The sequence below is a fragment of the Spea bombifrons genome, chromosome 2 (assembly GCF_027358695.1).
Source record: "Spea bombifrons isolate aSpeBom1 chromosome 2, aSpeBom1.2.pri, whole genome shotgun sequence".
Lineage (NCBI taxonomy): Eukaryota > Metazoa > Chordata > Amphibia > Anura > Pelobatidae > Spea > Spea bombifrons.
Window position 1 is genome coordinate 47121273 of NC_071088.1, and position 25160 is coordinate 47146432.

Here is a 25160-nt window from a genome sequence, read left to right on the forward strand (position 1 = left end):
ATGGAATACACCCCAAGTTATTAAAAGAGCTTGGGGGTGTACTAGCAAAACTGTTAACTGATATATTTAACGAATCATTGGTAACGGGAGTTGTCCCTGGGGATTGGAAAGTAGCGAATGTTGTGCCCATTCACAAAAAAGGCAGTAGGGAGGAGTCGGGCAACTGCAGGCCAGTTAGTCTTACATCTGTAGTGGGGAAATTAATGGAAACAATGTTAAAGGAAAGGATTGTTGAACATCTGAAGTCACATGGGTTTCAAGATCAAAAACAACATGGGTTTTCCTTAGGAAGATCTTGCCAAACAAATCTTATTGATTTCTTTGATTGGGTGACTAAAGTAATTGATCAAGGTGGTGCAGTAGACATTGAGTATCTGGATTTCAGTAAGGCCTTTGACACTGCCCCACATAGAAGACTTATAAATAAACTGCAATCTCTGGGTTTAGATCCCAATGTTGTTGAATGGATTAAGGAGTGGCTGAGTGACAGACAACAGAGGGTTGTAGTCAATGGCGTATATTCAGAACAAGGTCTTGTTACCAGTGGGATACCTTAGGGATCTGTACTTGGACCCATTCTCTTTAATATTTTTATTAGTGATATTACAGATGGTCTTGATGGAAAGGTATGTTTATTTACTGACGATACAAAAATTTGCAACAGGGTTGATGTTCCAGGAGGAAGAAGCCAAATGGCAAACGATCTAGGTAAACTGGAAAAATGGTCAGCGCTGTGGCAATTGGCATTTAATGTAGATAAATGCAAAGTAATGCACCTGGGGCATAAAAACCCAAGGGCAGAGTATAGAATATTTGATACTGTCCTAACCTCAACGTGTGAGGAAAGGGATTTAGGGGTAATTATTTCTGAGGATTTAAAGGCAGGCAGACAATGCAGTAGAGCAGCAGGTAATGCTAGCAGAATGCTTGGTTGTATAGGGAGAGATATTAGCAGTAGAAAGAGGGAGGTGCTCATGCCGTTGTACAGATCACTGGTGAGACCTCACTTGGAGTATTGTGTACAGTAGTGGAGACCGTATCTCCAGAAGGATAGAGAAATGTTGGAGAAAGTGCAGAGAAGGGCTACTAAAATGGTTTATGGATTACAAGATAAACCCTACCAGGACAGGTTAAAGGATCTTAACCTATATAGCCTGGAAAAAAGACGTGACAGGGGAGATATGATAGAAACATTTAAATACTTAAAGGGAATCAACAAGGTAAAGGAAGATAGTTTATTTAAAAGGAGAAATACTACCACAACAAGAGGACACAACCATAAACTAGAGGGGCAAAGGTTTAATGGCAACATCAGAAAATATTACTTTACAGAAAGGGTAGTGGACGCATGGAATAGCCTTCCAGCAGAAGTGGTAGATGTTAATACAGTAAAGTCATTTAAGCAAGCATGGGATAGGCATAAGGCCAAGCTAGATATAGGATAAGGGCAAGTACTAAAGGAAAGTACTCAGAGGTTGGATAGACTGGATGGGCCTACTGGTTCTTATCTGCCGTCACTTTCTATGTTTCTATGTGCTATTCCGGGTATGTTTAAAGCCAGCCAATGCAATTTACCCCATCAAACCATATATTTTTGAAAACTAGACACCTCAAGGTATTTCAAGTGCATGTATTTCCACCCTTTCCATTCACTAATTCTACTACCACCCTTTGTCAAACTTTGTGTTCAGCCACATCTGCTGAGTACAGTGATACCCCTCATGCATGGGTTTGTCAGATTGTTTGGTAGATAAAATGCCACATTTAGGAAGTACGCATTTTTTAATTTGGAACTGACATTTAGTCCTACTGCCCAATGTCTTAATAGGGCCATCTTTGAAGCTGGCTAATTCAATTTACCCCATCAAACCATATATTTTTTAAAAACTAGACAACCCACGGTATTTCAAATGGTGGTATTTTAACCCTTTCCATGCACTTATCAGACTTTGTCAAAATTTGTGGTAGTATTTTTTTTGATCAAATTGTACTTCAGATATGAATTTACAGCTCCTGATATGTCACCGTCACACAACACCCCAATATGTTTTCAGCAACACCTTTTGATTAGAGTGATACAACCTATGCATGGGTTTGTCTGGTGCTTGGGGTGCACTTTTTTTCATTTTGGTCAGTCTGTGCACCTATTCCCCATCTTTGAACCTGGCCACTCCAATTTACCCCATACTTTTTTAAAGTAGACACCCCTCGGGTATTTGAAATGCTTTTATTTTAACTCTTTCCATGTCAGGATTTTTGGGAAGATACTGTGCTAATTTTAGCACTTGCTAATTATAAACTTAATTTTTTTTTTTTTTTTTTTTTTTTTTTACATTTTGCTGGAACTGGATGGTTCCTCTGGTGGTGACATCACTGCATATTTTCAAATGTTCTCTGGAGCAGTAACAGGACGTCCTGGGGTGAGTGTTCAGTGTCGCTGAATGCCTCGCTCTCTTTTTTTTTATTTGGACATCTGGTCAATCTGTGCCTATGTCCTATTTTTGGAACACACCAATTATTGTCAATAGGTTGATTGGTAACTCTGTATCCACATCTTATAAAGACAGCACAGCGATCTCATGATATCCAATTCAGGAAGCGTCATTACTATCACATTATTTTTTATGATTTGTAAGAAGAGGTAGTGTCATGCCACTAGTGAAACATGCATCAAGTTTTTCATCACTAACTTAGGTAAACTCTATGCCAGATCCTTAGTTTACAAGATTTTGGAGATCTGGCTAGTCACAGAGATATTACACCATACCCCTTGATAGTTTTTTTTTTTTTGTATAAACATTATAGCCACATTTAAACAATCTTCGTTGTTTTTTTCAGTTTTAATTAAGATTTTATATTGTTTTCTGGAGGAATTCTATAATTAGCCACATGTCGCTCTGATAACCCATAAGATCTTGAGAAAGAAGCTTGAGAAAACAGAGGAAAAAAAGCCTTGCAATTCTGAATGCATCTATTCCCCGAAGTCTGCTCCTGACTCCTCTCTCGTTCTAACACAAGCAGAGTAAATCAGGTTTATCCTTGACCATTCTGTAAAAACATAAACAAGCATTAGAGACACAAAAAGCTGCACACAGTTAACTAGGCGTGCATACTATCCCCTATCTATCCAGACATCGGCAGACACAAAAGAGCATGGATTCTTTGTTTAAAAGTAAGACAGACGCAGCCCACCCAAGACGTCTCACTGTACATGCCTCTGGCACAATAGGCTAAAGGAATGATTGACACTGTCCTATGTACACTAGTAATTATAAAATAAGGGAAAGATAGATTTTGTTAGGTGTTAATGTTAGACTGTTTTTTATTATTGCGAGGGCAGTGGGCATCTTCTAACCCACAATATGGTAGCAGGACAGGTACTTAACAGAGCCGCTGGGCAGTTGCTCTCGGGAAGATTATAGAATTGACATAGCCAGTGTCCAAACTACTTTTAAACACTCGCACAAACCATGGGAATGAGCTAGCAATATACATGAACATGTATGAACTAAAAATATTGCCTTAAAAATGTTTTACTTCATCTACTGATATGTGAATATATACACTCACTGGCTACGTTATTAGGTACACCTGTTCAATTGCTTGTCAACACAAATGGCTAATTAGCCAATCATACGGCAGCAACTAACATGCATTTAGGCATGTTAACATGGTCAAGACAGCTTGCTGAAGTTCAAATCAAGCATCAGAATGGGGAAGGAAGGGGATTTAAGTGACTTTGAATGTGGCATGGTTGTTGGTGCTAGACGGGCTGGTCTGAGTTTTTCGGAAACTGCTGAAGCACTTGCTTGAATCTGTACAATTGTTCACATTTTGCTAAGTAAAGTGTGTGTTTTCTGTTTTGTATGCCTGGAATTAGCATACATACATTATTAACACACACACATTCACATACGAATGTCAAATGTTATATTAGCCCAGGGCAGAGCAAACTGTCCTGTACAGAAATTGGAAAGCCATTTTATGTCTAGTGATAATACATATCTAGTTCCTCACTGGAGGCCCATGGCTCTAATCCCAATTGAAAGTCACATGGGTTCTGTTGTATAATAATTTAAACTTGTTTCTCTAATCTGAGGTTCTGGATTCACGGCCCTCCTCACTGAGAGTGCAGCCAACACTGATGTAGATGCACATATAAAGCTATAGAATGAGGAAGATGCAGCTAACAACAGAATTTTCATTTCGGTGAATCCCTGCTATATACTAAGCCAGACGTAGGCCTACATCACATCAATGTTTGGCTTAGTATATAAGGGTTATGCTGTATTATTGTCAAGGTCTGGCTCAATATATAGTGATAGGTGTTATCGCTGTACCCCCGTCAGTGCGTGCCTCAGTATATAATGATAACAGTTATGTTGAACCCCCATCAATGTGTGCTTCAGTATATAATAACGATAAACGCTATGTAGTTTTATAGTGTGGGGGGGCATATGAGCATGATCAATGAAGAGATATCTCTGTTATACATAATTTACATTAATCAACTTCACCAAAACAGGAAGGTTTCAGACTATATGCCTTTTAGGATATACATTTGTCTATACCCCTAGTATCTTCTTCACATAATTCTGCACGTTGAAATGAAGCTGATGGGATGTTTGGCTGAAGGTCTCTCTAGCCAAGGCACGAGTGGCTTCTGAGCCAGCTTGCATTGCACGGTACAATGGCAATGTATATTTCTGCTTCCCCTGAAAAAAAAAAAGCAATGGGGAAATCAATGGACAAATTTCAACCATGGACAATTCCATCTCAAGCCCTTTAAATTACACACCACTATCCAAACTGTATGTAATGCTCCTGGGCAGTTACATGAGGACCTACAATTAATCTAATTGATTTAACTATGTATTATGAAGATTCAACTAAGAGCATTTGGTTCTGTGTGACAAAGTTCATGCACTGATGGTAAGTAAATCTTACTGATTAAGCTACACATTATACAGGGAAACCAAGACCTTCTTGCAAGAGAAGCTCACCATGGTTTGTCTTGCATGGTGAAAACAAAGAACTAAAGCACCAACACTGCATTCCCACTTGAGTGAATAAACCACACTAAAATGCACAAGGGTAAGCATTACCGTATTTGCTCGAAGATAAGATAAGACAACCTCGATTATACCCCTTGTCTTATAATTGAGGTCATCTTCTAATCAGACCTCAAATGAGGTTTGACTATGAGACTAAGATCCAGTTCCCCCACAGCGCTGCAGGGGACCTGGATCCTCCTGCCGGTAGCCTTAGCAGTTGTCTACGCGCATACCTTCCACGGCTGCCAGAGAGGACAATTCCCCGGAGCGCTTCTCTGCTAACCGATTAACGCAGACAACCCCTGCTACTGCTTGTACTTCCGCCGTAGCTTCTAAGACACAGCACCGGCGTCACATGACCTTCCGCTGCTCATAGAAGTTCCGGCTGAACATCAGCTGCCCCCAACAGACACCAGGGAGTCAGAAGCACTGGTAGGTTATATGCAACTTATATCCAGGCTTTTTCTTTTTTTTTCCTAAATTACATTCAGATTTTGGGGGGTCGTCTTATAATTGAGCAAATACGGTGTTTGTCTGCGTATAAATACTATTACTACCACTAAACAACCAATAAAAAACATTACACAATTAATTAAGGTAACAAAATCAGCTGGTCTGTCATCTAGTTAAGGAAGCTGTGTAAGTTGCATGCTCACTTACCTGACTGTGCAGGAACTCCCTGACTTTGTGGAAGTGTGGTTGGTGGTCATTCTTCAATACAATCTGGCCCCAACGCAGTCGTAGCTCCGCATTGGTGGCTTCTGATATCTTTGGGTAGTACTTCCCTAATATTTCTATGTTTCCTGCATAAATAAACGCCAGAGGTATATCAAATACATTATACCTTATTATAACATATAATCAATATTATACTAACTGTATATATGTGCACAAACTCCCAAGTTATATTGGGACCTCATAACATCCCTTCATATAAGGAGCACTAGTCTCTCTTACCACTAGGCAAGGGTGAACGCTCTAGGACTCTATCCAAGAAGTATACTAGCTGATATGTTTTCCACTGTGTGATATCTACTTTTTCAATAGTTTCCATGTCCAAAGGGGTTGATGCCCATAGAGCTGACAATTCTTCTGCTGGCTTCATAAGGGCATCACCAGGAGACAAGTCTGGTAGGAATGGAGGCCATCCTGGTGTGTTTAACCAACGGTCAAACTCCAAACCTATAAAATCAGTAAATTTATGTCTTGTACACACACACTAAAAGGAAAATCCCATACATAAATACTACTAAATAATCCACATTATTTTCTGAATAGAATAGCAAGTTATCTACAGTCTTACGGTCCAAGACTTTAAAGTAATTTAAAAAGACTACTGGTTCCCAACAACATTTCTACTATGGAGTGCAAAATCCCTGGTAAAACAGCTTTCCCACTGTCAAATTTTAACATTACTCAAATCACTTAAAAACCAAATATGCAAGTCTTAATGGGCCAGAGTCTCATAACATTAATTTCCATTCCAGCAATCCATTTGTGCTTTTGATCACATAATAAGCACTGTAAAAAAGTATTCAATATATTTAAAACACACCTGCTCTTTTATCAACTCCACAGGCCTGTAACTCTGGAAAATAATCCAAATAAAACTCTAGAGCTTGCTCAGCTGTTATGCTTTGGAACTTAAATTTGTCAACATATGCCTAGAAAGAAAAAAAAAATATATTTAAAGTGGAGGAAACGCTACCAGAACACACTACTTTAATGTTACAGCAATATCTCATTTGGGAAACAGTCTGTAGGGTACTATAAGTAGATGATATCAGCATCAAAAGATATAATAGGAAAGGTTAAATTAAATTAATAAGAAAAAAAAATGCACTGCAATGTCTATGCCCCTAGTATATTTTTTTCACAGGGTTTTAATTTACACTACATTAAAGAGAAAAATACACCAGAAAGATATTACCCTTAGGAACGAATCAAATGTGGCCTGATCCCCAGTGAGGTGTGCAAGGTATGAGACAAAACAATATCCCTTCTCATATGGAGTCTCATTATAAGTGTCATCTGGATCAACTCCTGCTCAAAAAATAAGCATATTACCGAAATATATTTACATGCATTTGGTAAACTAACAGAAAATGTGACTGCAGTAAGGCTACGAACACGATTACATACCAGGCTCTATCTTGACTCGTAACTTGTTCAGGGGGTGGTTTTCTCCTGATGCATCCATATGCTGACGTAGCAGTGCTCTACCTGCTGCAGCTTCCAGGCAGGTGTATGCAGAACCTGTAAAAAAAAAAAAAAAAAAAAAATTCTCAAGTACAATGAAACAAAAGATGTCCTAGTCTGAACATCCCTTTAGTTCATTAAGAACTTAAATGCAGTTAGTGGCAAACCTCAAACAAAAACATATTCGTTAAAAATAAATAAATAAAAAGCCTGAATATAAGACTACCCTAAAGGAAAAAGTGTACTAGTAAATATTAATTCACATGTAAACTTTTTCATATTTAATAAATGATTAGTAAAAATCCATTGTGTTTTTATTTCCTTTTTATTTGCCAACCTGCCCCCCAGTTATGTACATTTGCCCCACGGCTTGCTACTATGCCTCTCAGATATGCCTTATACCCCCACATACATACATACTATAATATAATATAATATATATATATATATATATATATATATATATATATATATATATATATATATATATATATATATATATATATATATATATATATATATATATACACACACACACACACACATATATACATATACACACACACACACATATATACATATATACACACACACACACACACACACACACAAATATCTATTTTATTTTTACATCTTTTGGAACTGGAAGATTCCACTGACATCAGTGGAGAATTTTCCTTTATTTTTTAAATTTATTTATTTTTTATTTAGTTTACTAATCACATTGTGATCAGAAAGCTGGGCTTCATTGACTTGCATGGTTGAATGCATAATAGCTGTAATCAACCTGCAAGGGGAGCCAGAGTTCTCAGGTGGTTCTGCAGAGACCCTCTTGGAAACTTTTTTTTTTTTGTTAAAGGACACGGCAAAATCTCTCGCAGTGGTGGTTGTGACCACTCTCAGTGGGGCAGTTATGGTCGATGGGGTGTTTAGGGTTAATTTAGGGGCAAATGTGGTTGATGGGGTCTTTAGGGTTAATTTAGGGGCAGTTGTCGTTGATGGGGTCTAGTACACGCCTAGTAGAGAACTATCCTGTTCCTGCCCACATGTCTAACAGAAAAGCTTTAATAAAAAATATATAAAAAAAAAAAAAAAAGTTTTGTTGATACACTTAATGAGAACTCAGGGTTGAACTCAGACATACCAAGAACTGCTGAAACTTCTTGGTGTTCATAAATGGGAGAACTTTTATTTAATCTTGGAAAACATTAGATTAGATGTGGGGCCATAAAATCATTGGTTAAAGATTTCCACAAAGTAGCCCACTTTAACAATAAACATCTACAGGACCACACGGGTTAGGATGAGAAGGCTTACCATATAGCTCAGTGGTGATCCTTCTTTGGGCATACATTGTGAAGCCTTCATTCAACCAGAACTCACCCCAGTTGGCATTGGTTACCAAGTTACCAAACCAGCTGTGTGAAATCTCATGGATAATGACATCTGCTAGGGATCGGTCACCAGCAAGTAGACAGGGGGTTACAAAAGTAATACATGGGTTTTCCATGCCACCAAAAGGAAAGGAAGGTGGCATAAACAAAACATCATACCTAAAGAACGAAAGAAAAATGCAAAATGTGTTCAGTTCTCCTTTATCAATCAACAAATAGTACTGTTTTAGTATTTCATCTTGATTGTCTTTTCAAATTAAGTGTTGAAGACTAAGAATATAAACACATGAATAGTAAACTAAAAATTTAAAAAAAAAAAAAAAATAAGAAAAAAACAGTAGAAAACAGTTGAGGTAGAGCTTAGACTGGACCTAGGGTTAGTGGCATTTGGATGCAGTATTCCTTCGGTGCTGCCATGATTCCTCCCCTGTAAACAACACATACACACTAACATGCAAACTTGCTCTAACACAATACTATACACACTCTCCCAGCGGCCAGTGAACCTAGGATTTCCCCTGACACTCTCTCTCACTGCTCCACTCCTCTTTCCTCTCCCATCTATAACGCAGCTATCTCTTTCTTTAGCGTAGCTTGCACTATGTGAGCTTCCCCTACTATCATGGGGTCAAATAACGCACATTACATGGACGTGCTGTGCACCTGTTACCTGGGCGCCTTGCACTAGCTGCACCCACTTTAGTGTGCCCCTGGAGATAAAAATAAATACAGAGCTATAACATACGCACTCTAAACTTCTTTTAGTGTTTGAAAAAGCAAAACATGAAAGGCTTCAAATCTAATGGACATAAGATAACAAGGGAGGATGCAATTGGTATTTAAACTGCAAACTTAACAGTGAAAAAATATTCTACCCTAAAAAAATTAAAATTATAGATAAAACTCTGTGGTCCCAAAGTGCTTCCCGTCTGTATTTCAGGCTTCACAAGAGTACTTCCAGTCCGGAAAAGGGAGCAACAACTCTGCATAACGGACCGAAAAAGCATTTTGCCATGTGTGGCATAACGGCTTCATCAGGGAATAGCTAACATGGTTAAGTTTTAGCTATAGTTTTATTCTCAGGGTAGGATTTTCACCCTTGTTCTTTTGGTGTTTGGCCATGAATATGAATATCTAAAATAGTTTTAAAAAGCTTGCAGATCGAGACACGTGGAGAAGAGCAAGTATAGCAAAGAAACCATTTGCAACATTTAAACATACAGTAATACATGCACAGCTAATTTGGACAAAAGAGACATACAGCAGGTCAAAAACAGGCACCTAAAAGAATAATGCAGCATTAGATTAAAAAAGAAAAGAAGAACAATGGGAAACAGGGTGAGCAACTTACCTATCCCACACATAGGGTCCAAAGAGCTTCTCACCAACACTGAGAAACTCTTCTATAACACCATCATATTCCTTTTTTGCAGCTTCTATCAGGCACGGTTCTGCCCAGACCCGGCTCCTGAAAAATACACTCAGATGCTGTCACTCATGTTTGACCAGAGGCGAGATTTAAATCATGGAATCTACCTACTCTATTAGTACATTATAAACTCATATAATATAATATATATACACACACACACACACACACAGTTGTGTGAAAAAGAAAAGTACACCCTCTTAGAATTCTACAGTTTTACATATCAGGACATGACAATCTGTTCCTTAATACAGCCTCAGATAAACACATGACGTATTACACCGTGTCATGATTTATTAAAAAAAATAAAAGGTAAATCCAAAACGGAGAAGTCATGTGTGAAAAAATAGTAATTTTACTTACCGTAAATTCTTTTTTCCTTAGTGTAGTGTAGTGTCAGTACCACGGGGTGTCGCTCTTCCTAGGGACAAGGACCTAGAAACGAAGAGGTTAAGATACCTCCTAACCCCTCCCTATAAGAGCCCCGGCAGCCCCAATACCTCCAGAAAGTACCAAGAAACACAAGATAGCTTGCAAAAATAATTTTAATACAAAATGCACAGGGAGGGATATATGTACTGACACTACACTAAGGAAAAAAGAATTTACGGTAAGTAAAATTACTATTTTTCCTGTCGTATAGTGTCAGTACCACGGGGATATAGCAAGATGCCCCCTCTGGGTGGGGAAAATGGTCACGAGGTAACTGCCTGAAGCACCTTACGCGTGAAACGTGTGAAAGGAAGACCAAGTAGCTGCTTTGCATATTTCTTCCGGAGATGCCGAAGACCTTTCAGCCCAGGATGTAGCCATAGCTCTGGTGGAGTGAGCAGTAACGTGGGATGAAAGAACCTGACCGCTGAGAGTGTAGGTTAAGCGAATAGTGTCGGAAAGCCATCGAGATATCGTGTGCTTGGAGGCCGCATTGCCTGTGGATCTACCAAAATAATTAACAAACAATTGATCCATAGAACGGAAAAGAGCAGTGCGGTCTATATAAATTCGTAGAGCTCTGCGGACGTCTAGAGTGTCTAGATTCCTCCGGAGTTGAAGGAGATGGGAAGAAAAAGGGTAAAATTAACGGCTGATTGACATTAGATTCAGAGATAACCTTGGGCAAAAAAGAAGGTTTAACATACAGGACGACTTTATCTTGGTGGAAAATAGTAAATTCTGGAGCCGCGGAAAGAGCCTGAAGTTCACTGACCCTCCTTGCTGAGGTAATGGCTACCAAAAAAGCCGTCTTGAGGGATAAAAATTTTAGAGATACCTCTTCCAAAGGTTCGAATGGTTCAGAGCAGAGTGTTTGGAGGACCAATGACAAATCCCAGGATGGAAAATGCGAACGTCTGGGAGGCCGTTGAATGATGGCAGCCTTAAAGAAACGCCTGACGAGAACTTGGGACGCCAACTCAGACAGGAGAAAATGACTCAGGGCTGAAACCTGTCCCTTAAGCGTCGAGACTGTGAGACCCGCTGAAAAACCTTCCTGCAAAAAGTCCAGAACAGAACTTGTGGGGGGAGAAGAGAAATCCAAACCTTTGGAGATACACCAGTGGAGAAATGTATTCCAGACTCAAAGATAAATAGTGGACGTAGATCTTCATACTGAACCCAGGAGGATCTCTGACATAGAATTGGAAATGCCTCTGCTCCGGAGGATCATCCTTGCAGCAGCCAGGCCGTCAATCTGAACTGTAGAAGAACATCCCTGGACAGGTTCTTGTTTTCCAGAAGATGGGAGGAAACTGGCAGCTCCCATACTGAAATCGCCATACTGAGCAGCTCCGAAAACCAACTTCGATTCGGCCAATAAGGGAGAATAGCTAAAACCCTGGCTCTGTCTACCCGAATCTTTAGGAGGATCCGAGGAATCATGGCTACTGGAGGAAACACATTAGCCATCTTGAAAGACCAAACCACTGACATTCCGTCTAGCAGGGGAGGATTGTCCTGCCTGTAAAGGGAGGCGAAAACTGGCAATTTCCTGTTTTGTCTGGTCGCCATAAGGTCTATATCTGGCAGGCCGAATCTTTGAACTAGGAGAGAAAAGATGCTCTTGTCCAGGGCCCAGTTTGCTTGGGAGCAACGAGATCTGCTGAGGTCGTCTGCCAGACTGTTGTCTACTCCTTTGATATGTGTCGCTGCTAAATCCTCCAGGTTTCTTTGGGCCCAGCGCATGAGATGGTCTGACAGGTCCTGTAGTCTTGGAATTCGGGTGCCACCCTGTCTGTTTATATATGAGACTGTGGTGGCATTGTCGGACTGAATTCTCACAGCTTTCCCCCGTAATCTTGGACTGAAGGTCTTGAGTGCCAGGAACACAGCTTTCAGTTCCCGAAAGTTTGATGATTGGGCTTGATCGATTAAGGACCAGCTGCCCTGACTGCAGAGGTCGAGTAGATGAGCTCCCCAGCCTACCTTGGAGGCATCCGTGGTGAGGGTGACCCAATGACGTGGTAGAAAAGATCGCCCTTGGGTGAGGCGCCCCTTCGCTTTCCACCAATTCAGCCGGAGTAAAACCTCCCTGGACACCGTGAAGGTGACATCCAGATCCTCCGGTCTCCTGGACCACTGTTGTAGGATGTCCCATTGCAGGGGTCTCAACTGTGCTTTGGACCAGCTTACTGCCGGAATACACGCTGTAAGACTGCCCAGGATACTCATAGCCAACCTGAAGAGAAGGGTTGGATTTTGTTGCAGAAAGGAAACCTGATTCTTTATTTTCTTGATCTTGGAGCGTGGGAGATATAGTCTCGATGAGACGGAATCCACTATGAGCCCCAGAAACTGGATCTTCGTAGTTGGAATCAGGTTGGACTTTTTGTGGTTTATGACCCAGCCGTGTTCCCCCAAGAAGAACTTGCTTTCAGCAGCCAATCGTCTAGATAAGGGACGACCGTGACCCCCTCTTTCCGTAAAGCCGTTGCAATAGGAGTTAAAAGCTTTGTGAAGATCCGAGGAGCTGACGACAGGCCAAAAGGGAGAGCAGTAAACTGGAAATGACGAACTCTTGTCCCGACTCTTATGGCAAACCTGAGATATTTCCTGGAGGCTATGGCGATAGGCACATGGAGATAGGCATCTTTTAGGTCTAATGTAACCATAAAGTCCCCTTGTCTCAACAGGCGGGTAACCGTGAGAATGGATTCCATTCTGAAGTGACGGTAAGGAATACAAGCATTGACTCTCTTTAGATCCAGGATTGGACGGAAGGACCCATCCGGTTTTGAGACCAGGAAGAGACAGGAATAAACTCCCTGAAACTCCTGATTCTTTGGAACAGGCTCTATGACACCCTTTTTTAGAAGGGTAAGGCTTTCGGCAAACAGTGCTGAGTTCTTCACCTGAGAGGGGTAAAACGAAATCAGGAACAGAGGACGAGGAAAACTGGAAAACTTTATCCTGTACCCGTCCGCAATGATTCTGAGGACCCAGGAATTGTTTGTGGTTTGTCTCCATTTTGGTAGGAACCATTGCAGACGACCTCCAACACCGTCAGAACTTCCTACCCCCTGGTTTCTTAGGGTGTTCCTGAAATTTTCTCTCGTGTTGTTTACGAAAGGCTTGAGTCTTGAACACTGGTTGAAAAGGCCTGGAAGGTCTATACTGGTAACGTTTGTTCCATCTGCTTTTCCTATCCTGAGGAAGTGCCTTTTTAGTATCAGTTTTTCTGATCAGTCCCTCCAAGGAAGAACCGAATAGTTTGGTTCTTTCAAAGGGTAGATCGCATAGAGTAGATTTGTGGGCAGTATCTGCTGCCCAGGAGCATAGCCATAATGCCCTTCTAGCAACGGAAGACAAACCCATGTTACGGGCTGACAGCTTAAGGCCCTCTTCTGCAGCTTCCAGCAGGAAGCTATTAGCCAGTCTCAGGTTTTTAAATAGTTTAGACAAACCTTCATCCATAGATTCTGAAAGACTGCCCTCTAAGGACTGCAACCAGACACCTTGCGCTTTAGCCACAGATGCGCTAGACAACGCCACTTTACACTGGAACCCAGATGACTGGTACACCCGTCTACAGGACATTTCTGCCCTCTTATCCATAGGATCCTTAAGACCAGCCGCTTCACTAATGGGAATGGTCGTACGTTTGGAAAGCTGGGCTATCTGGATGTCTACTTTAGGGATATCTTCCCATTTTTCATCGCCTTGAAGGTGAAAAAGCTGCTTAGAGTGCTTTGATATAAAGGCTCTTTTGCCTGGATTATTCCACTCTCTATACATGAGATTCTGCATGTGAGATAACATAGGCAACCCTTTAGGGTGCGCCGACAGGTCTGAATCCTGAAAAAGCCGTGAGACTTCCTTAACAAATTTACGCAGCTCCTGTGGAGGAAAATTGGTCTCATCCTCTGACTCTTCGCTAGATGAAGCCGAATAGGATGAGCTAGAAACCTCTCCAGAGGATAAATCAGAATGAGGGGATGATACCCTCTTACGTTTGTGGGATTTAATTCTTACGGGTTCCACAGGTGTAGCTGCTGCTGCCTTAAACGTTTCAAACGTTTGTGCCAGGTTGTCCTGGAACCAACCTAGAAAAGACTGCATGTCTTTTTGTTTTTCTTTTGCCAAACTCTCAGCGGAGCAGGCATTGCAAAATTTCTTTTTACAACCATCCGGCAACGGAGTGGCACATTCAGTGCACGATAAATGTTTAGTTTTAACCACAGCCTTTTTTGGAGCAGGTGTAAAAGATTTCTCCTTATCCGGCTTATCTGGAGAAACCGGACCAGACATCTAGTATAAAAAAAAAAACACAAAAAAAAAAAAATTTTAGTAGAAAAAATACAGGGCAGAGGATTTGAAGGGATAAGATTAACCAAATCCTACGTTACAACTCCTCAATCCGTGTGGGGGGGCTGGTGACACGGAAATCCCAGTTTTGACAAGTTCCTCTGCTGTCAGACTGGGCAGCACAGCTATATATATGCGAAAACCATTAAGTTTTCGCGCCCTGAACAAGAGAAACTGAATCACGCATGCTCAATAGCGTGTCAGTACTCTTGGTGGAACGCAGCGCCCTCTGGCGTGCGTTCCACCGCTGTGCGCATGCTCCAATTCCTGCCGGCATAAGAGCGCGGCGTCTAAATGGCGCCGTAACGTCCGCCGATGCGGACGTTACTCCTCGCTCTGCTCACCACCCGGGGAGCAATCGGAGGGAACCCCCGGACACAACCCGTGTGCCCCACCAACGAAAAAAGAAAAAGGTCCGTCCCTGACAAGGGACAAGGAAGAACTGGAGGTATTGGGGCTGCCGGGGCTCTTATAGGGAGGAGTAGGAGGGGTTAGGCGGTATCTTAACCTCTTCGTTTCTAGGTCCTTGTCCCTAGGAAGAGCGACACCCCGTGGTACTGACACTATACGACAGGAAAAACAAAATTTTACTTACTGTAAATTACATTTGCTCTGAAAAAAACCTTGTCTTACAATCGAGCAAATACGGTAATACGGTAATTATATCCTAGTACAAAAACAGGGGAAGGAAATCCGTACTGCTACTATATTAAAGGAAAAAGAAGCTTTAGAGGAGAAGACGTCTAGTCTGTAGTGTTTAGGACTGTATTACATGGCGACCAGGTTGCTGCTTTACAGATGTCCTTCAAGACACAGACATGGTTTTGGTAGAATAGGCTTTCACCCAAAGAGGATATTTTACCTCTGACCTGATAGGATAAGTTAATAGCCATCTGGCAGTTGTAGATTTTGTGGAAGCTTTCCCTGAAAATGTACAGAAATAGTTTTCGAACAGATGATCAGAGGTTCGGAAAAAGTGGCAGTACACTTCAGGTTAATATCCAGTGCCCTTTGGACGTCTAAAGTGTGTCACTTGGTTTCTTCCAGAGATGATGGTGATGCAGGAAGTATGATTGGTTGGTCGATATTGGATCTGGAAATGACCTTAGGGAGAAAGGAAGGTTTTAAGACTTTCGTCTGCTCAGATCGTCAGCAATGACATTGGCTGATCCTTTTATGTGTGTTGCTGACACTGCTACCAGATTCAGCGGAGCCCATTCCATAATTTCTGCACAAAGGGAACAACTCCTTGTTCCCCCTTGCCAGCTCAAATACGAAATCGTGGTGTGGTTGTCTGATTGAAGTTTGAACATTGTGCCGATTCTCCTGGAGACCAAAACACCTGCTTGCAATGGGAATTCCAGTGGGCACCCCATCCTAGTTTGGATGTGTCCGTTGTGATAACTTCCCAATTCGGTGGCTGAAAAGACAGGCCTCTGGATAGATGTCTGGGATTTTTCCACCAGTTTAGATGAGCAAGGACCTCTTCTGGTACAGAAAAAACTTCCCTCCCTGACCATCGGTTCAGAATTTCCAGTTGAAAAGGTCTCATTTGAGCCGTTGCCCAAGCAACTGCCAACATAGATGCTGTAAGTAGACCCAGAATGCTCATGGCTTTCTTAAATGAAACAGTTGGAACTTTTGTTAGAGCAGTTTCCCTTCTTATCCTTTGTCTGTGGGAGAAAAAAGGCGAAGGGCCTGTGAATCTATCGCTAGGCCTAAAAACTGAATTCTGGTAACCAGTGTTATATATATATACCGTATTTTTCGCTCTATAAGACGCACCTGCTGATAAGACGCACCTAGATTTTAGAGGAGAAAAAAAAAGGAAAAAAATATTTTGAGCTAAAAAATGGGCTAAAATATTTATTACAATAACTGAATAACTTAACATGAACAATAGCCAACAGCAGCATTAAGAACCATCATTACCAATCCACAGATTCCACACATACCAATCCACACATATACCAATCCACAGATTCCACACATACCAATCCACTCTCACTGTCACTCAGTCTTACTGAATGATTTCCTACCTTCTTTTCTACCTCTTTTCTTCTTACAGCAGTCTTCTTCTTACAGCAATCCTCCTCTTCGCTCCTCTTCTTCTGTCTTCTTCCGGGTCAGAGGGCACTGTGGGCGCGGCTTCAGTGCCGCCGGGGTTTGTTGTCAGATCCCGGCGGCACTGAAGCCGCGCCCACAGCAGCAGTTGCCGCGCGGATCGCAAGGGAGCAGTATCGGAGGTCTTTAACAGACCTCCGGCTCCCTTGAGTGATATTAAGCCGGTTCAAGGGAACCGGCTTAAAATCACTCAAGGGAGCCGGAGGTCTGTTAAAGACCTCCGATACCGCTCTCTTGCAAGCCTGCTCCTCCAGCGGCGGACATTACTGTCAGTCTCTGGAGGGGTGCCGGGTGCCGGCAAGTTGGCACCCCCTGATGAGCGGCACCCGGTGCGGACCGCCCCCCCCCCCGCTAGGTACGCTACTGGGCGGCGGTCTCCAGATGAAGACCTCCCCTGGACGGCGAAGCGCGACAGAGACTGTCCGGGACACTTTTGGTGAGTATATCGTTGCCCCCCCCTCCCTGCCTGCATCTTCGCTCCATAAGACGCGGCTGATTTTTCATCCTACTTTGGGAGGAAAAAAACTGCGTCTTATGGAGCGAAAAATACGGTATATATATATATATATATATATATATATATATATATATATATATATATATATATATATATATATAATATGCATCTTTTAAGTCCAGGGTAGCCAGATAATCTTCCTTCTGCAGCATGTGTTTTCCATCATGAAGCACATCAGGCTTTGGGACTAGAAAGAGTCTGGAATAGACTCCTTGAAATTTCAGATGACTGGGAACTTTCTCGTTGACACCCTTCTGTAAAAGAAGAAGTGATTCCGAAAGTAGAGTGGCATTTCTTAGGGGACATGAGTAATAGGAGATCAGACGGGGGGATAGTCAGAAATCTGATTTTGCATCCCTCTGCAATGATACCCAGGAACCATTGCAGCCTTCCTATTTTGTCAGAATTTCTTTTTTTCCTTCTTGTTTGTTGGTTTTATCCTGGAACTTCTCCCCAAAAACCCTGCGAAAAATATGAGACCTGTTAGCAGGTTGGTAAGATCTCGGATTTTTGTATGGAAAGCCCGTTCCATTTGATTTTCTTGCCTTGATTTGTTTGATAAGTTCTTCCAGCGATAAACCAAACAAGTTTTTCCTTTCAAAGGGAAGATCGCACAAAGAAGACTTTGGCCCATATTCAGAGCAGATGACCTGAGTTGTATCTGACAAAAGGAGGTTAGACAATTTTAAGTTCCTAATGAGGTGTAGGATCTCTTTATTCGTATGCTCTGGAAGGCAGTCTTCAAGTGCTTGTATCCAACAACCGTGAGCTCAAACCACTGCCGAAACCTGCCAGTAAAGCCTTGCACTGAAAACCTGCAGCTTGAAACAAACGCCTGCAGGAAATTTCAGCTCCTCAGCTTCCCCAATGGAAATACTGGTCTTCTTGACTGAGCAACCTGAACATCTACTTTGGAGAGGTCCTCCCGTCTATCGTCATCCTGAAATTTGAAGATTTGTTTAAACGTTTAGATACAAACGCTCTTTTGCCAGGATTCTTCCACTCTCTGCATGAGCTCCCTTAATTTTGTTCCTGAAACACCCCTGTCACCTCTTTAATAAACTTCCTTAGTTCATGAGATGGAAAACCGGCATCTTCTTCAGAATCTTCACTTGAAGTCACCTGAAGATTGGGAGCATTCCCCTAAGGATAGTTCTGGAGGAAGATCTGGATCTCTTTCGTTAATGACATGTTTTATCCTGAATAACATGCTTGCTTCTAGAAGCCGATTCTTTAAATGACTCAAATGTCTGTGCCAGATTTTCTTAGACCCATCGTAAGAAAGGCTGCATGTCCTTGTGCTTTTCTATTGAGCATGGATTACAAACCTTTTCCTGCAGCTGTCTGGTAGAGAAACTGAACATTCTGTGCAAGCTACATGCTTTAAAAACTGACTTCTTTGGAGCGGGACTGGCCATCCCTGAAGAAAGAACTGAGGAGCAAAAGAAGGTTAACTTTCTTATTTAGTTTCTTAAAGGCTATTTGCTACCTAGGCAAGTACACACCAACTGGTACTGCCACTATATGAAAGGAAAACTAAGTACACCTTATGCTTCAAAATTTCGTAGAATCACCTTTAACAGCACCTACTGTAAAATAATCTTTTTCTGTACGACCTAATCAGTCCCTCACATCCTTGTGGAGGAATTCTGACACTCTTCCTTAAAATGTTTCACTTTATTATGGTTTGTGGGCATTGGTTTTTGCACAGCTCTCAAGATCACGCCATGTGTAAAAATATAAGTACACCCTTACTCCTTCCATAGGAATTAAGCTGCGTAACAGATAGGTGCTGCTAATGAAATGCCCTTGATTAATTGATCATAAGCAAGTGTGACTACGTCTACAAAACCAGCAAAATCAACAATGACCTTTGAGAAGCAATTGTTGCTACCCATCAATCTGAGAAGGGTTAGAAGTCCATTTCCTAACAATTTAAAAACGGTTACATTTGCCCTAAGGTAAGACCATGCAATGCTCAGAGAAACTGCAAAAAACCCAGATTTGCTGGTGTGCTTGGGATCATTGTCCTAACCGGACAATGATCCCAAGCACACCAGCAAATCTACAACAGAATGGCTGAAAAAGAAAATAATCAAGGTGTTGCAATGGTCCAATCCAAGTCCAGACCTCAACAAGATTGAAATACTGTGGCAGAACCTTAAGACAGCTGTGCATAAACAAATGCCAGCAAACCTCAATAAACTGAAGCAACGCTGTAAAGAAGAGTGGGCCACAATTCCTCCACAACAATGTGAGAGACTGATAAAGTCATACAGAAAACAATTCACATTATTGATGCTAAAGGTGACTCTACAAGCTATTGAATCATGAGATGTACTTAGAATAAATCATGGCGCAGTGCTGTTCATCTGAGGTTGTATTTCCCTAATTTTAGACCTGCTAAGGATCATGAGATTGTCGTTATGCCCTGATATGTAAAACCATAGGAGTCAAAGAGGGTGTACTTTCTCTCACACAACACATGAAAATTCAAGTATTTTAATTATCACCGGACGGTCTAAGAGATAAAAATATCTACACAAGACCTTGCTACTCATTTTTTTAAAAAAATAAAAGCAGGAACAACAATATTATAGTACACACAGCTCAAATGATTGAAAAATGTAGGAAGCTTACAGTGTTTGTACACTCCATCTGAAAATAAAAAAAGGTTTTCACAATACAATACAATACAAAACTATGATTGAAAAATGCAGTGTCACCATAAAACTAATAAATAAACTATGTATATGAAATGCTTATAAGGAGAAAAAGGAGAAAACAAGTAAAATTTGATGATACCATTATCAACTTGACCAGTGAGAAATGTAAGTAAATAATCTGTGGGTAGGAGGCAACAGTCATTAAGAGCTTTAACAAATTAAATATCAGGTATCTCACCGCAATCCCAAAACAGATCAAGTCCGCTGCCTTTGGTTTCACGAATTTTGCACATTTTTGTACATTAGTGAATATGAGGTGTGTTAGCATGCAAAGGCATGTAACTGAAGTGGGGTCTGGTTAGTTGAGTAACGTTAATGTGATTTTATAGTGAATAAGTCAAAATAATTTCAGATAACACACAAAACAACCAAACTAGCACTCCTCTAAGATAGCTTTAGTACCTAGGTCCTACTTCTGCCGACACAATGTCTCCAACAACTAGAGCCACCAAGTATGAAGGAATGGGCTGTGTCATATTGAAGATGAAGGTGTCACCTTGGCGATCCCAGTTATTAGCGCTCATAATGGCTGTAAAACCCTCAGGTACCTTGGAAGAAAACAAATACAAAAATTACTATGTAGGAGAAACAAGTATCATAGAAATTTAAAATCATGACAATCAGCAGCATTAAATAAGATGTACCATATATGTTGTGTTAACATCTAACTTCCTCAGTTTTAAGATAATTCTTTAAATAGTAGTACTAGGCTGAAAAGATTTTGAAAAAAAAAGCATCCAACAAGCGGTTAAGTGGCATGAGCAAATGTGAGTATTCTGTGTGAAAATAAGGCAAAAGAGTAATTGGACATTAGAGAACTTGATTAGAGATTGATGATTTGGGCATCTTATTCTGGAGAAATTGTTTACCAATGAGATACAAACAGGAGTGGAGAGGGACTGATCTAAAGCCATCCTTCATGTCCCAAACACAGGAGACATAAAGGTGATGCGTTGGTGTGACAACCGCTCCTCCATATCTTTGTCACTGTAAGTCATAAAGGTGCTGCTTTCCTCAATCTGTTCTACTTCTTCCAGGACTGATTTGAAAAAGCATTTGCCTCACAAACTTTCTAAACAAGAGCTCAAGGATACAACATTGCCCAAGCGCTCTTCCTCAGTAGGTTCTAAAGAAACCACATGGAGGCTTTTTATGCTGATCTGTCTCAGCAGACATAGGGAGTTCCCCTAGCAAAATACCAGGGAGCTAACTAAAACACTAAGAAAACTGTACTAGAAGACATAACTGGGAAGCGAGGGAAGAATATTAAAGGGCACCAAATGCAAATAGGCTGGAGAAGAAGACAAAAAGTAACTTTAAGGGATAATTTACCAAGAAAAGGTGACATTCTGTCTTACATATTTACAGAAGTAGTATCTAATAGTGTCCTTACAGTACGGGATCAGGATTGCCATTAGTGATTCGCTTGTAGACATAGAATAGCCATGCAAACAGCCATGCAAACATCACATGCTGCGCAATCTAAGGCAAGAAGTCGCTTTAGGAAAAATAGCGACCCAAGGCCAAATGCAAAGCACTTCTGGTACCTGCCCTGAAGACATTGTCTCAATTTATTTTTTTGTGTTCTTGCATTCATTTAGGCAATTCTTGCGTTGGTTACAGGCAGGGCCAGCCCAAGACATAGTGCCGCCTGGGGCGAAGTTTGAAATGCCGCCCCCCCATGCTAATTATCTACCCTTCCTCTCCCTACCGTCTCATTATCTACCCTACCCCCCCTTTTGTACTTCACTTACCTTCCAGCAGTCCTGCAGCAAGTCTTTCTGCTCTGCCACAGTGCGCGCTGCTTCACTGCTGAACGCCGGAAATGACATCATATTCCGGCACTCAGCATTACAAGCCGTCAACGTGACCGAGCTAGAGGGCTCACAGAGGAGAGGGGCATCGAGTGGGTACTGACAACTTGATAAGCGAAAACCACTCTATCTCCTCCGCTCTCCTCCTGCGCTTGGGGCGGCAAAGTGCCGCCTCTTCAAAAGTGCCGCCTGGGGCAATTGCCCCACTCTGCTCCATGGCAGGGCCGGCCTGGTTACAGTAATGACACAATTGCAATATCATTCATATTAAAACAAAACATGTACGTTACAATTTTTAAGTGACTTAAATTAAATACGTGGATCTTTTACGTTAGAGGCCTTTTAGCAATATTTTATGTTTATTGGTTACAATTTCCAATACAAACATAAATAGCAGGGAGCCATCTTGGAATGGGGAAAGAAGCTGTCAGCCCCATTTTTCATGTGGAGGAGTAACATAATTGCCTCACCTTGATATTTGCAGAATATACAGATTTAACAGCAGGTGTGTCAAAGCATGGGAAAAAACAGCGATTCAGAACAGCCTGGCCCTGCGTGTACATGTAAGGCTTCTTCTTGCCAGCTGTCTGATGTGGTTCTAGCCAGCATACCTGTGGAGTAAATAAAAGGGAGTTGAAGTGGTTGTTACCTGTGAAGTAAGATCTTGTTCACCATTTGATGAGGAAGGAAACAGTATGATGTTACAAAAACAGGAGCACAGGCAGATTATGGGAACAGCTAGACATGATTAAATTAGCAGCAGAATGTGAAAACCTGAAACGCAAACTGCTAAATCCAAAAATCCCCGAATCATCGAGATTAACTACGTTCCGCAGAACACGGGTGTTGGGCATCATGCATACGAGCCTTTTCCCTAAATTGTTTGTTACTATGGATCACATCGGAACATAAACATGTCGGTACACTGACTAGTAATGACCACAGAACAAGAGATTAAGTGTTTTATGTTTCATACTTCATAGTCCAAACTAGTTATAGAGAAGTGAAATAACCAACTCAGCAGAAATGATAATGAAAAAGAGGCAAAGTACGGAGAGGAAGGAAAGATATACGGGGTGAAAGAGCAAGTTTTGATAAGTCTTACTAGATGTGGTTTAAAGACAAAACTAACATTATGGGGGGGGCGATATTATATCTTGCAAGCAGATGAAGAATTATGATGATTATTAGGCTCAGACATATTATTAAACAAAGATTAACAGGGGCATAAAGCAGGTGAGGGGATTATCTGACAGGCCCTGATGCAATGGCGTCTCTATCATTGCTATTAATGAAATGTGCTGCTCTTGTCAAAAAGAAAGACATTAAAGTCCCTTTAGGCAGAGTACTTGCTATGATTTGGTTTTAAAGGTTATGCCTAGCAGTACGCAATTATACCAACCCCCCAAACCCCCCCAAGACCCCCCCCCCCGAAGTGAGTTATGGCAGCAGACTCTCACCCCTGGGCTTTCATTGGCTTCATACTCGATGGTAACTACAAGCTGGGCTCCAGGTGACAATAGCTCGGGCAGGCGGACCACAAGGCAGCTGCCATAGCGTGTGAAAGGCTTGTTCTCCCAGGGCAGATCTTCCTGAGGCGTCCCAGCCGTCCGGACACTGAACACCTGAAGGGTCGGGTGAGAGTCCAGTCTCAGCTCCCTGGTCTCTCGCAACACGCGCAGCTTCAGCCTCTCCAATCCACGAAGCTTCCGAGCTTCCACATCCACCTGAAGATCGAGGTGCATGTGTTCCACTTGGAAATCTCTGTAACTGGAAGCGGTAGCTACGTCTTCCACCATCCTGACTCCAGTCATGGTTTGGCAGCAAGTGTGCGCCCAGGCTGTAAACGTCCTGCGTTCGGAAGCCGCCAAGCCCTCTGGCGTCAGGCCGAGGAACTAACGAAAACGAAAGAGGAAGATGATTGGTTCGTGCAGCCTGACTGAGCGTTGTGTCCGCCGCTGCTGATAAACTACGCAGAGACGATAAATACGGTATTTCTTTAAGACTCTACATAAAGATTCTATATAAACCATTGAGGACAACTCGGGCTATAGGACCAGAGCCATTTTCTGTCGTTTCGCATTGCCTAACAAGCTATATACCGGTATTTGTCAAGTAGGGTTTTTAAAATGTAACACATTATTTTTATGAATAAACTAAAAAAATGGGCCTTAAAAAAAATACATGTATTCACAGTCTTACAGGTATATAAATTATCCGCAGCTAGTAAACGAAGTATTTATTCGTTAGCCTTTCCTTATTTGGGCCCCCCCCTTCCCTCCACTCCATATTCCCATATTCCCATATTATTCTTTATTACTTACTAACCCTTACTGCAAAAAACGACACAATATAAATATAATGTATAAATAAATATATTTATATAAACAAATAGGTGGCGTTGCAAAATAAGTGGGGTGAGATGGAGTGTGTTTTAAAGAGTATGAGTAAGTGTGTAAGTGTTTTACATATGTTGGAAGGAGGGGGAAGGGGTTACAGACTAGTTATGTGGGGGCAATGATAGCACTTTTTTTCGCACCAGGGTCCCGTGGTTTCTAGTTACGCCCCAGCTTTATGCGATTCGCACCTTGATCTGTAAGTTAAAACACATACACACTCGTGATAACACACCCATTATACACCCAACATACATCCATGCTCACACACTGCCTCTCTCCCTAACTCCATTACACTCTCTTATCACTTGCTCCCTCGCTCCTTTACATTCCTATCCTCCTACCTTGCCCAGAGCCTTTCTTTCTGGTTCTTCGCACACACGCGTTACACTACCCAGCCGTGTTCCTGTCTCTGTGACTGGGCCTTCCAAGTTGGGCCTGCCGAGGGGCATTTGCTCCCCTGTCCCTGTCCACCCCTGGCTATTGATCCCCTGCCCCTGCCCACCCCTGGCTATTGATCCCCTGCCCCTGCCCACCCCTGGCTATTGATCCCCTGCCCACCCCTGGCTATTGATCCCCTGCCCCTGCCCACCCCTGGCTATTGATCCCCTGCCCCTGCCCACCCCTGGCTATTGATCCCCTGCCCCTGCCCACCCCTGGCTATTGATCCCCTGTCCCTGCCCACCCCTGGCTATTGATCCCCTGTC

At 41.8% G+C, this 25160-nt stretch overlaps 1 protein-coding gene across 1 annotated transcript; it reads right to left on the minus strand.

Annotated features, from left to right (window-relative positions):
• Positions 1–2334: 2334 nt before the first annotated feature.
• On the minus strand, positions 2335–23897 carry RNPEP (arginyl aminopeptidase). Its single transcript, XM_053457791.1, has 12 exons — positions 23518–23897; positions 22528–22668; positions 20646–20791; positions 9999–10115; positions 8571–8806; positions 7197–7310; positions 6985–7097; positions 6610–6718; positions 6012–6236; positions 5715–5857; positions 4572–4715; positions 2335–3048 (listed from the first exon to the last, which is right to left on the minus strand). Exons 1-12 carry the CDS (start codon positions 23869–23871, stop codon positions 3034–3036), a joined length of 1857 nt encoding a protein of 618 aa, XP_053313766.1. The 5' UTR covers positions 23872–23897; the 3' UTR covers positions 2335–3033.
• Positions 23898–25160: the final 1263 nt, after the last annotated feature.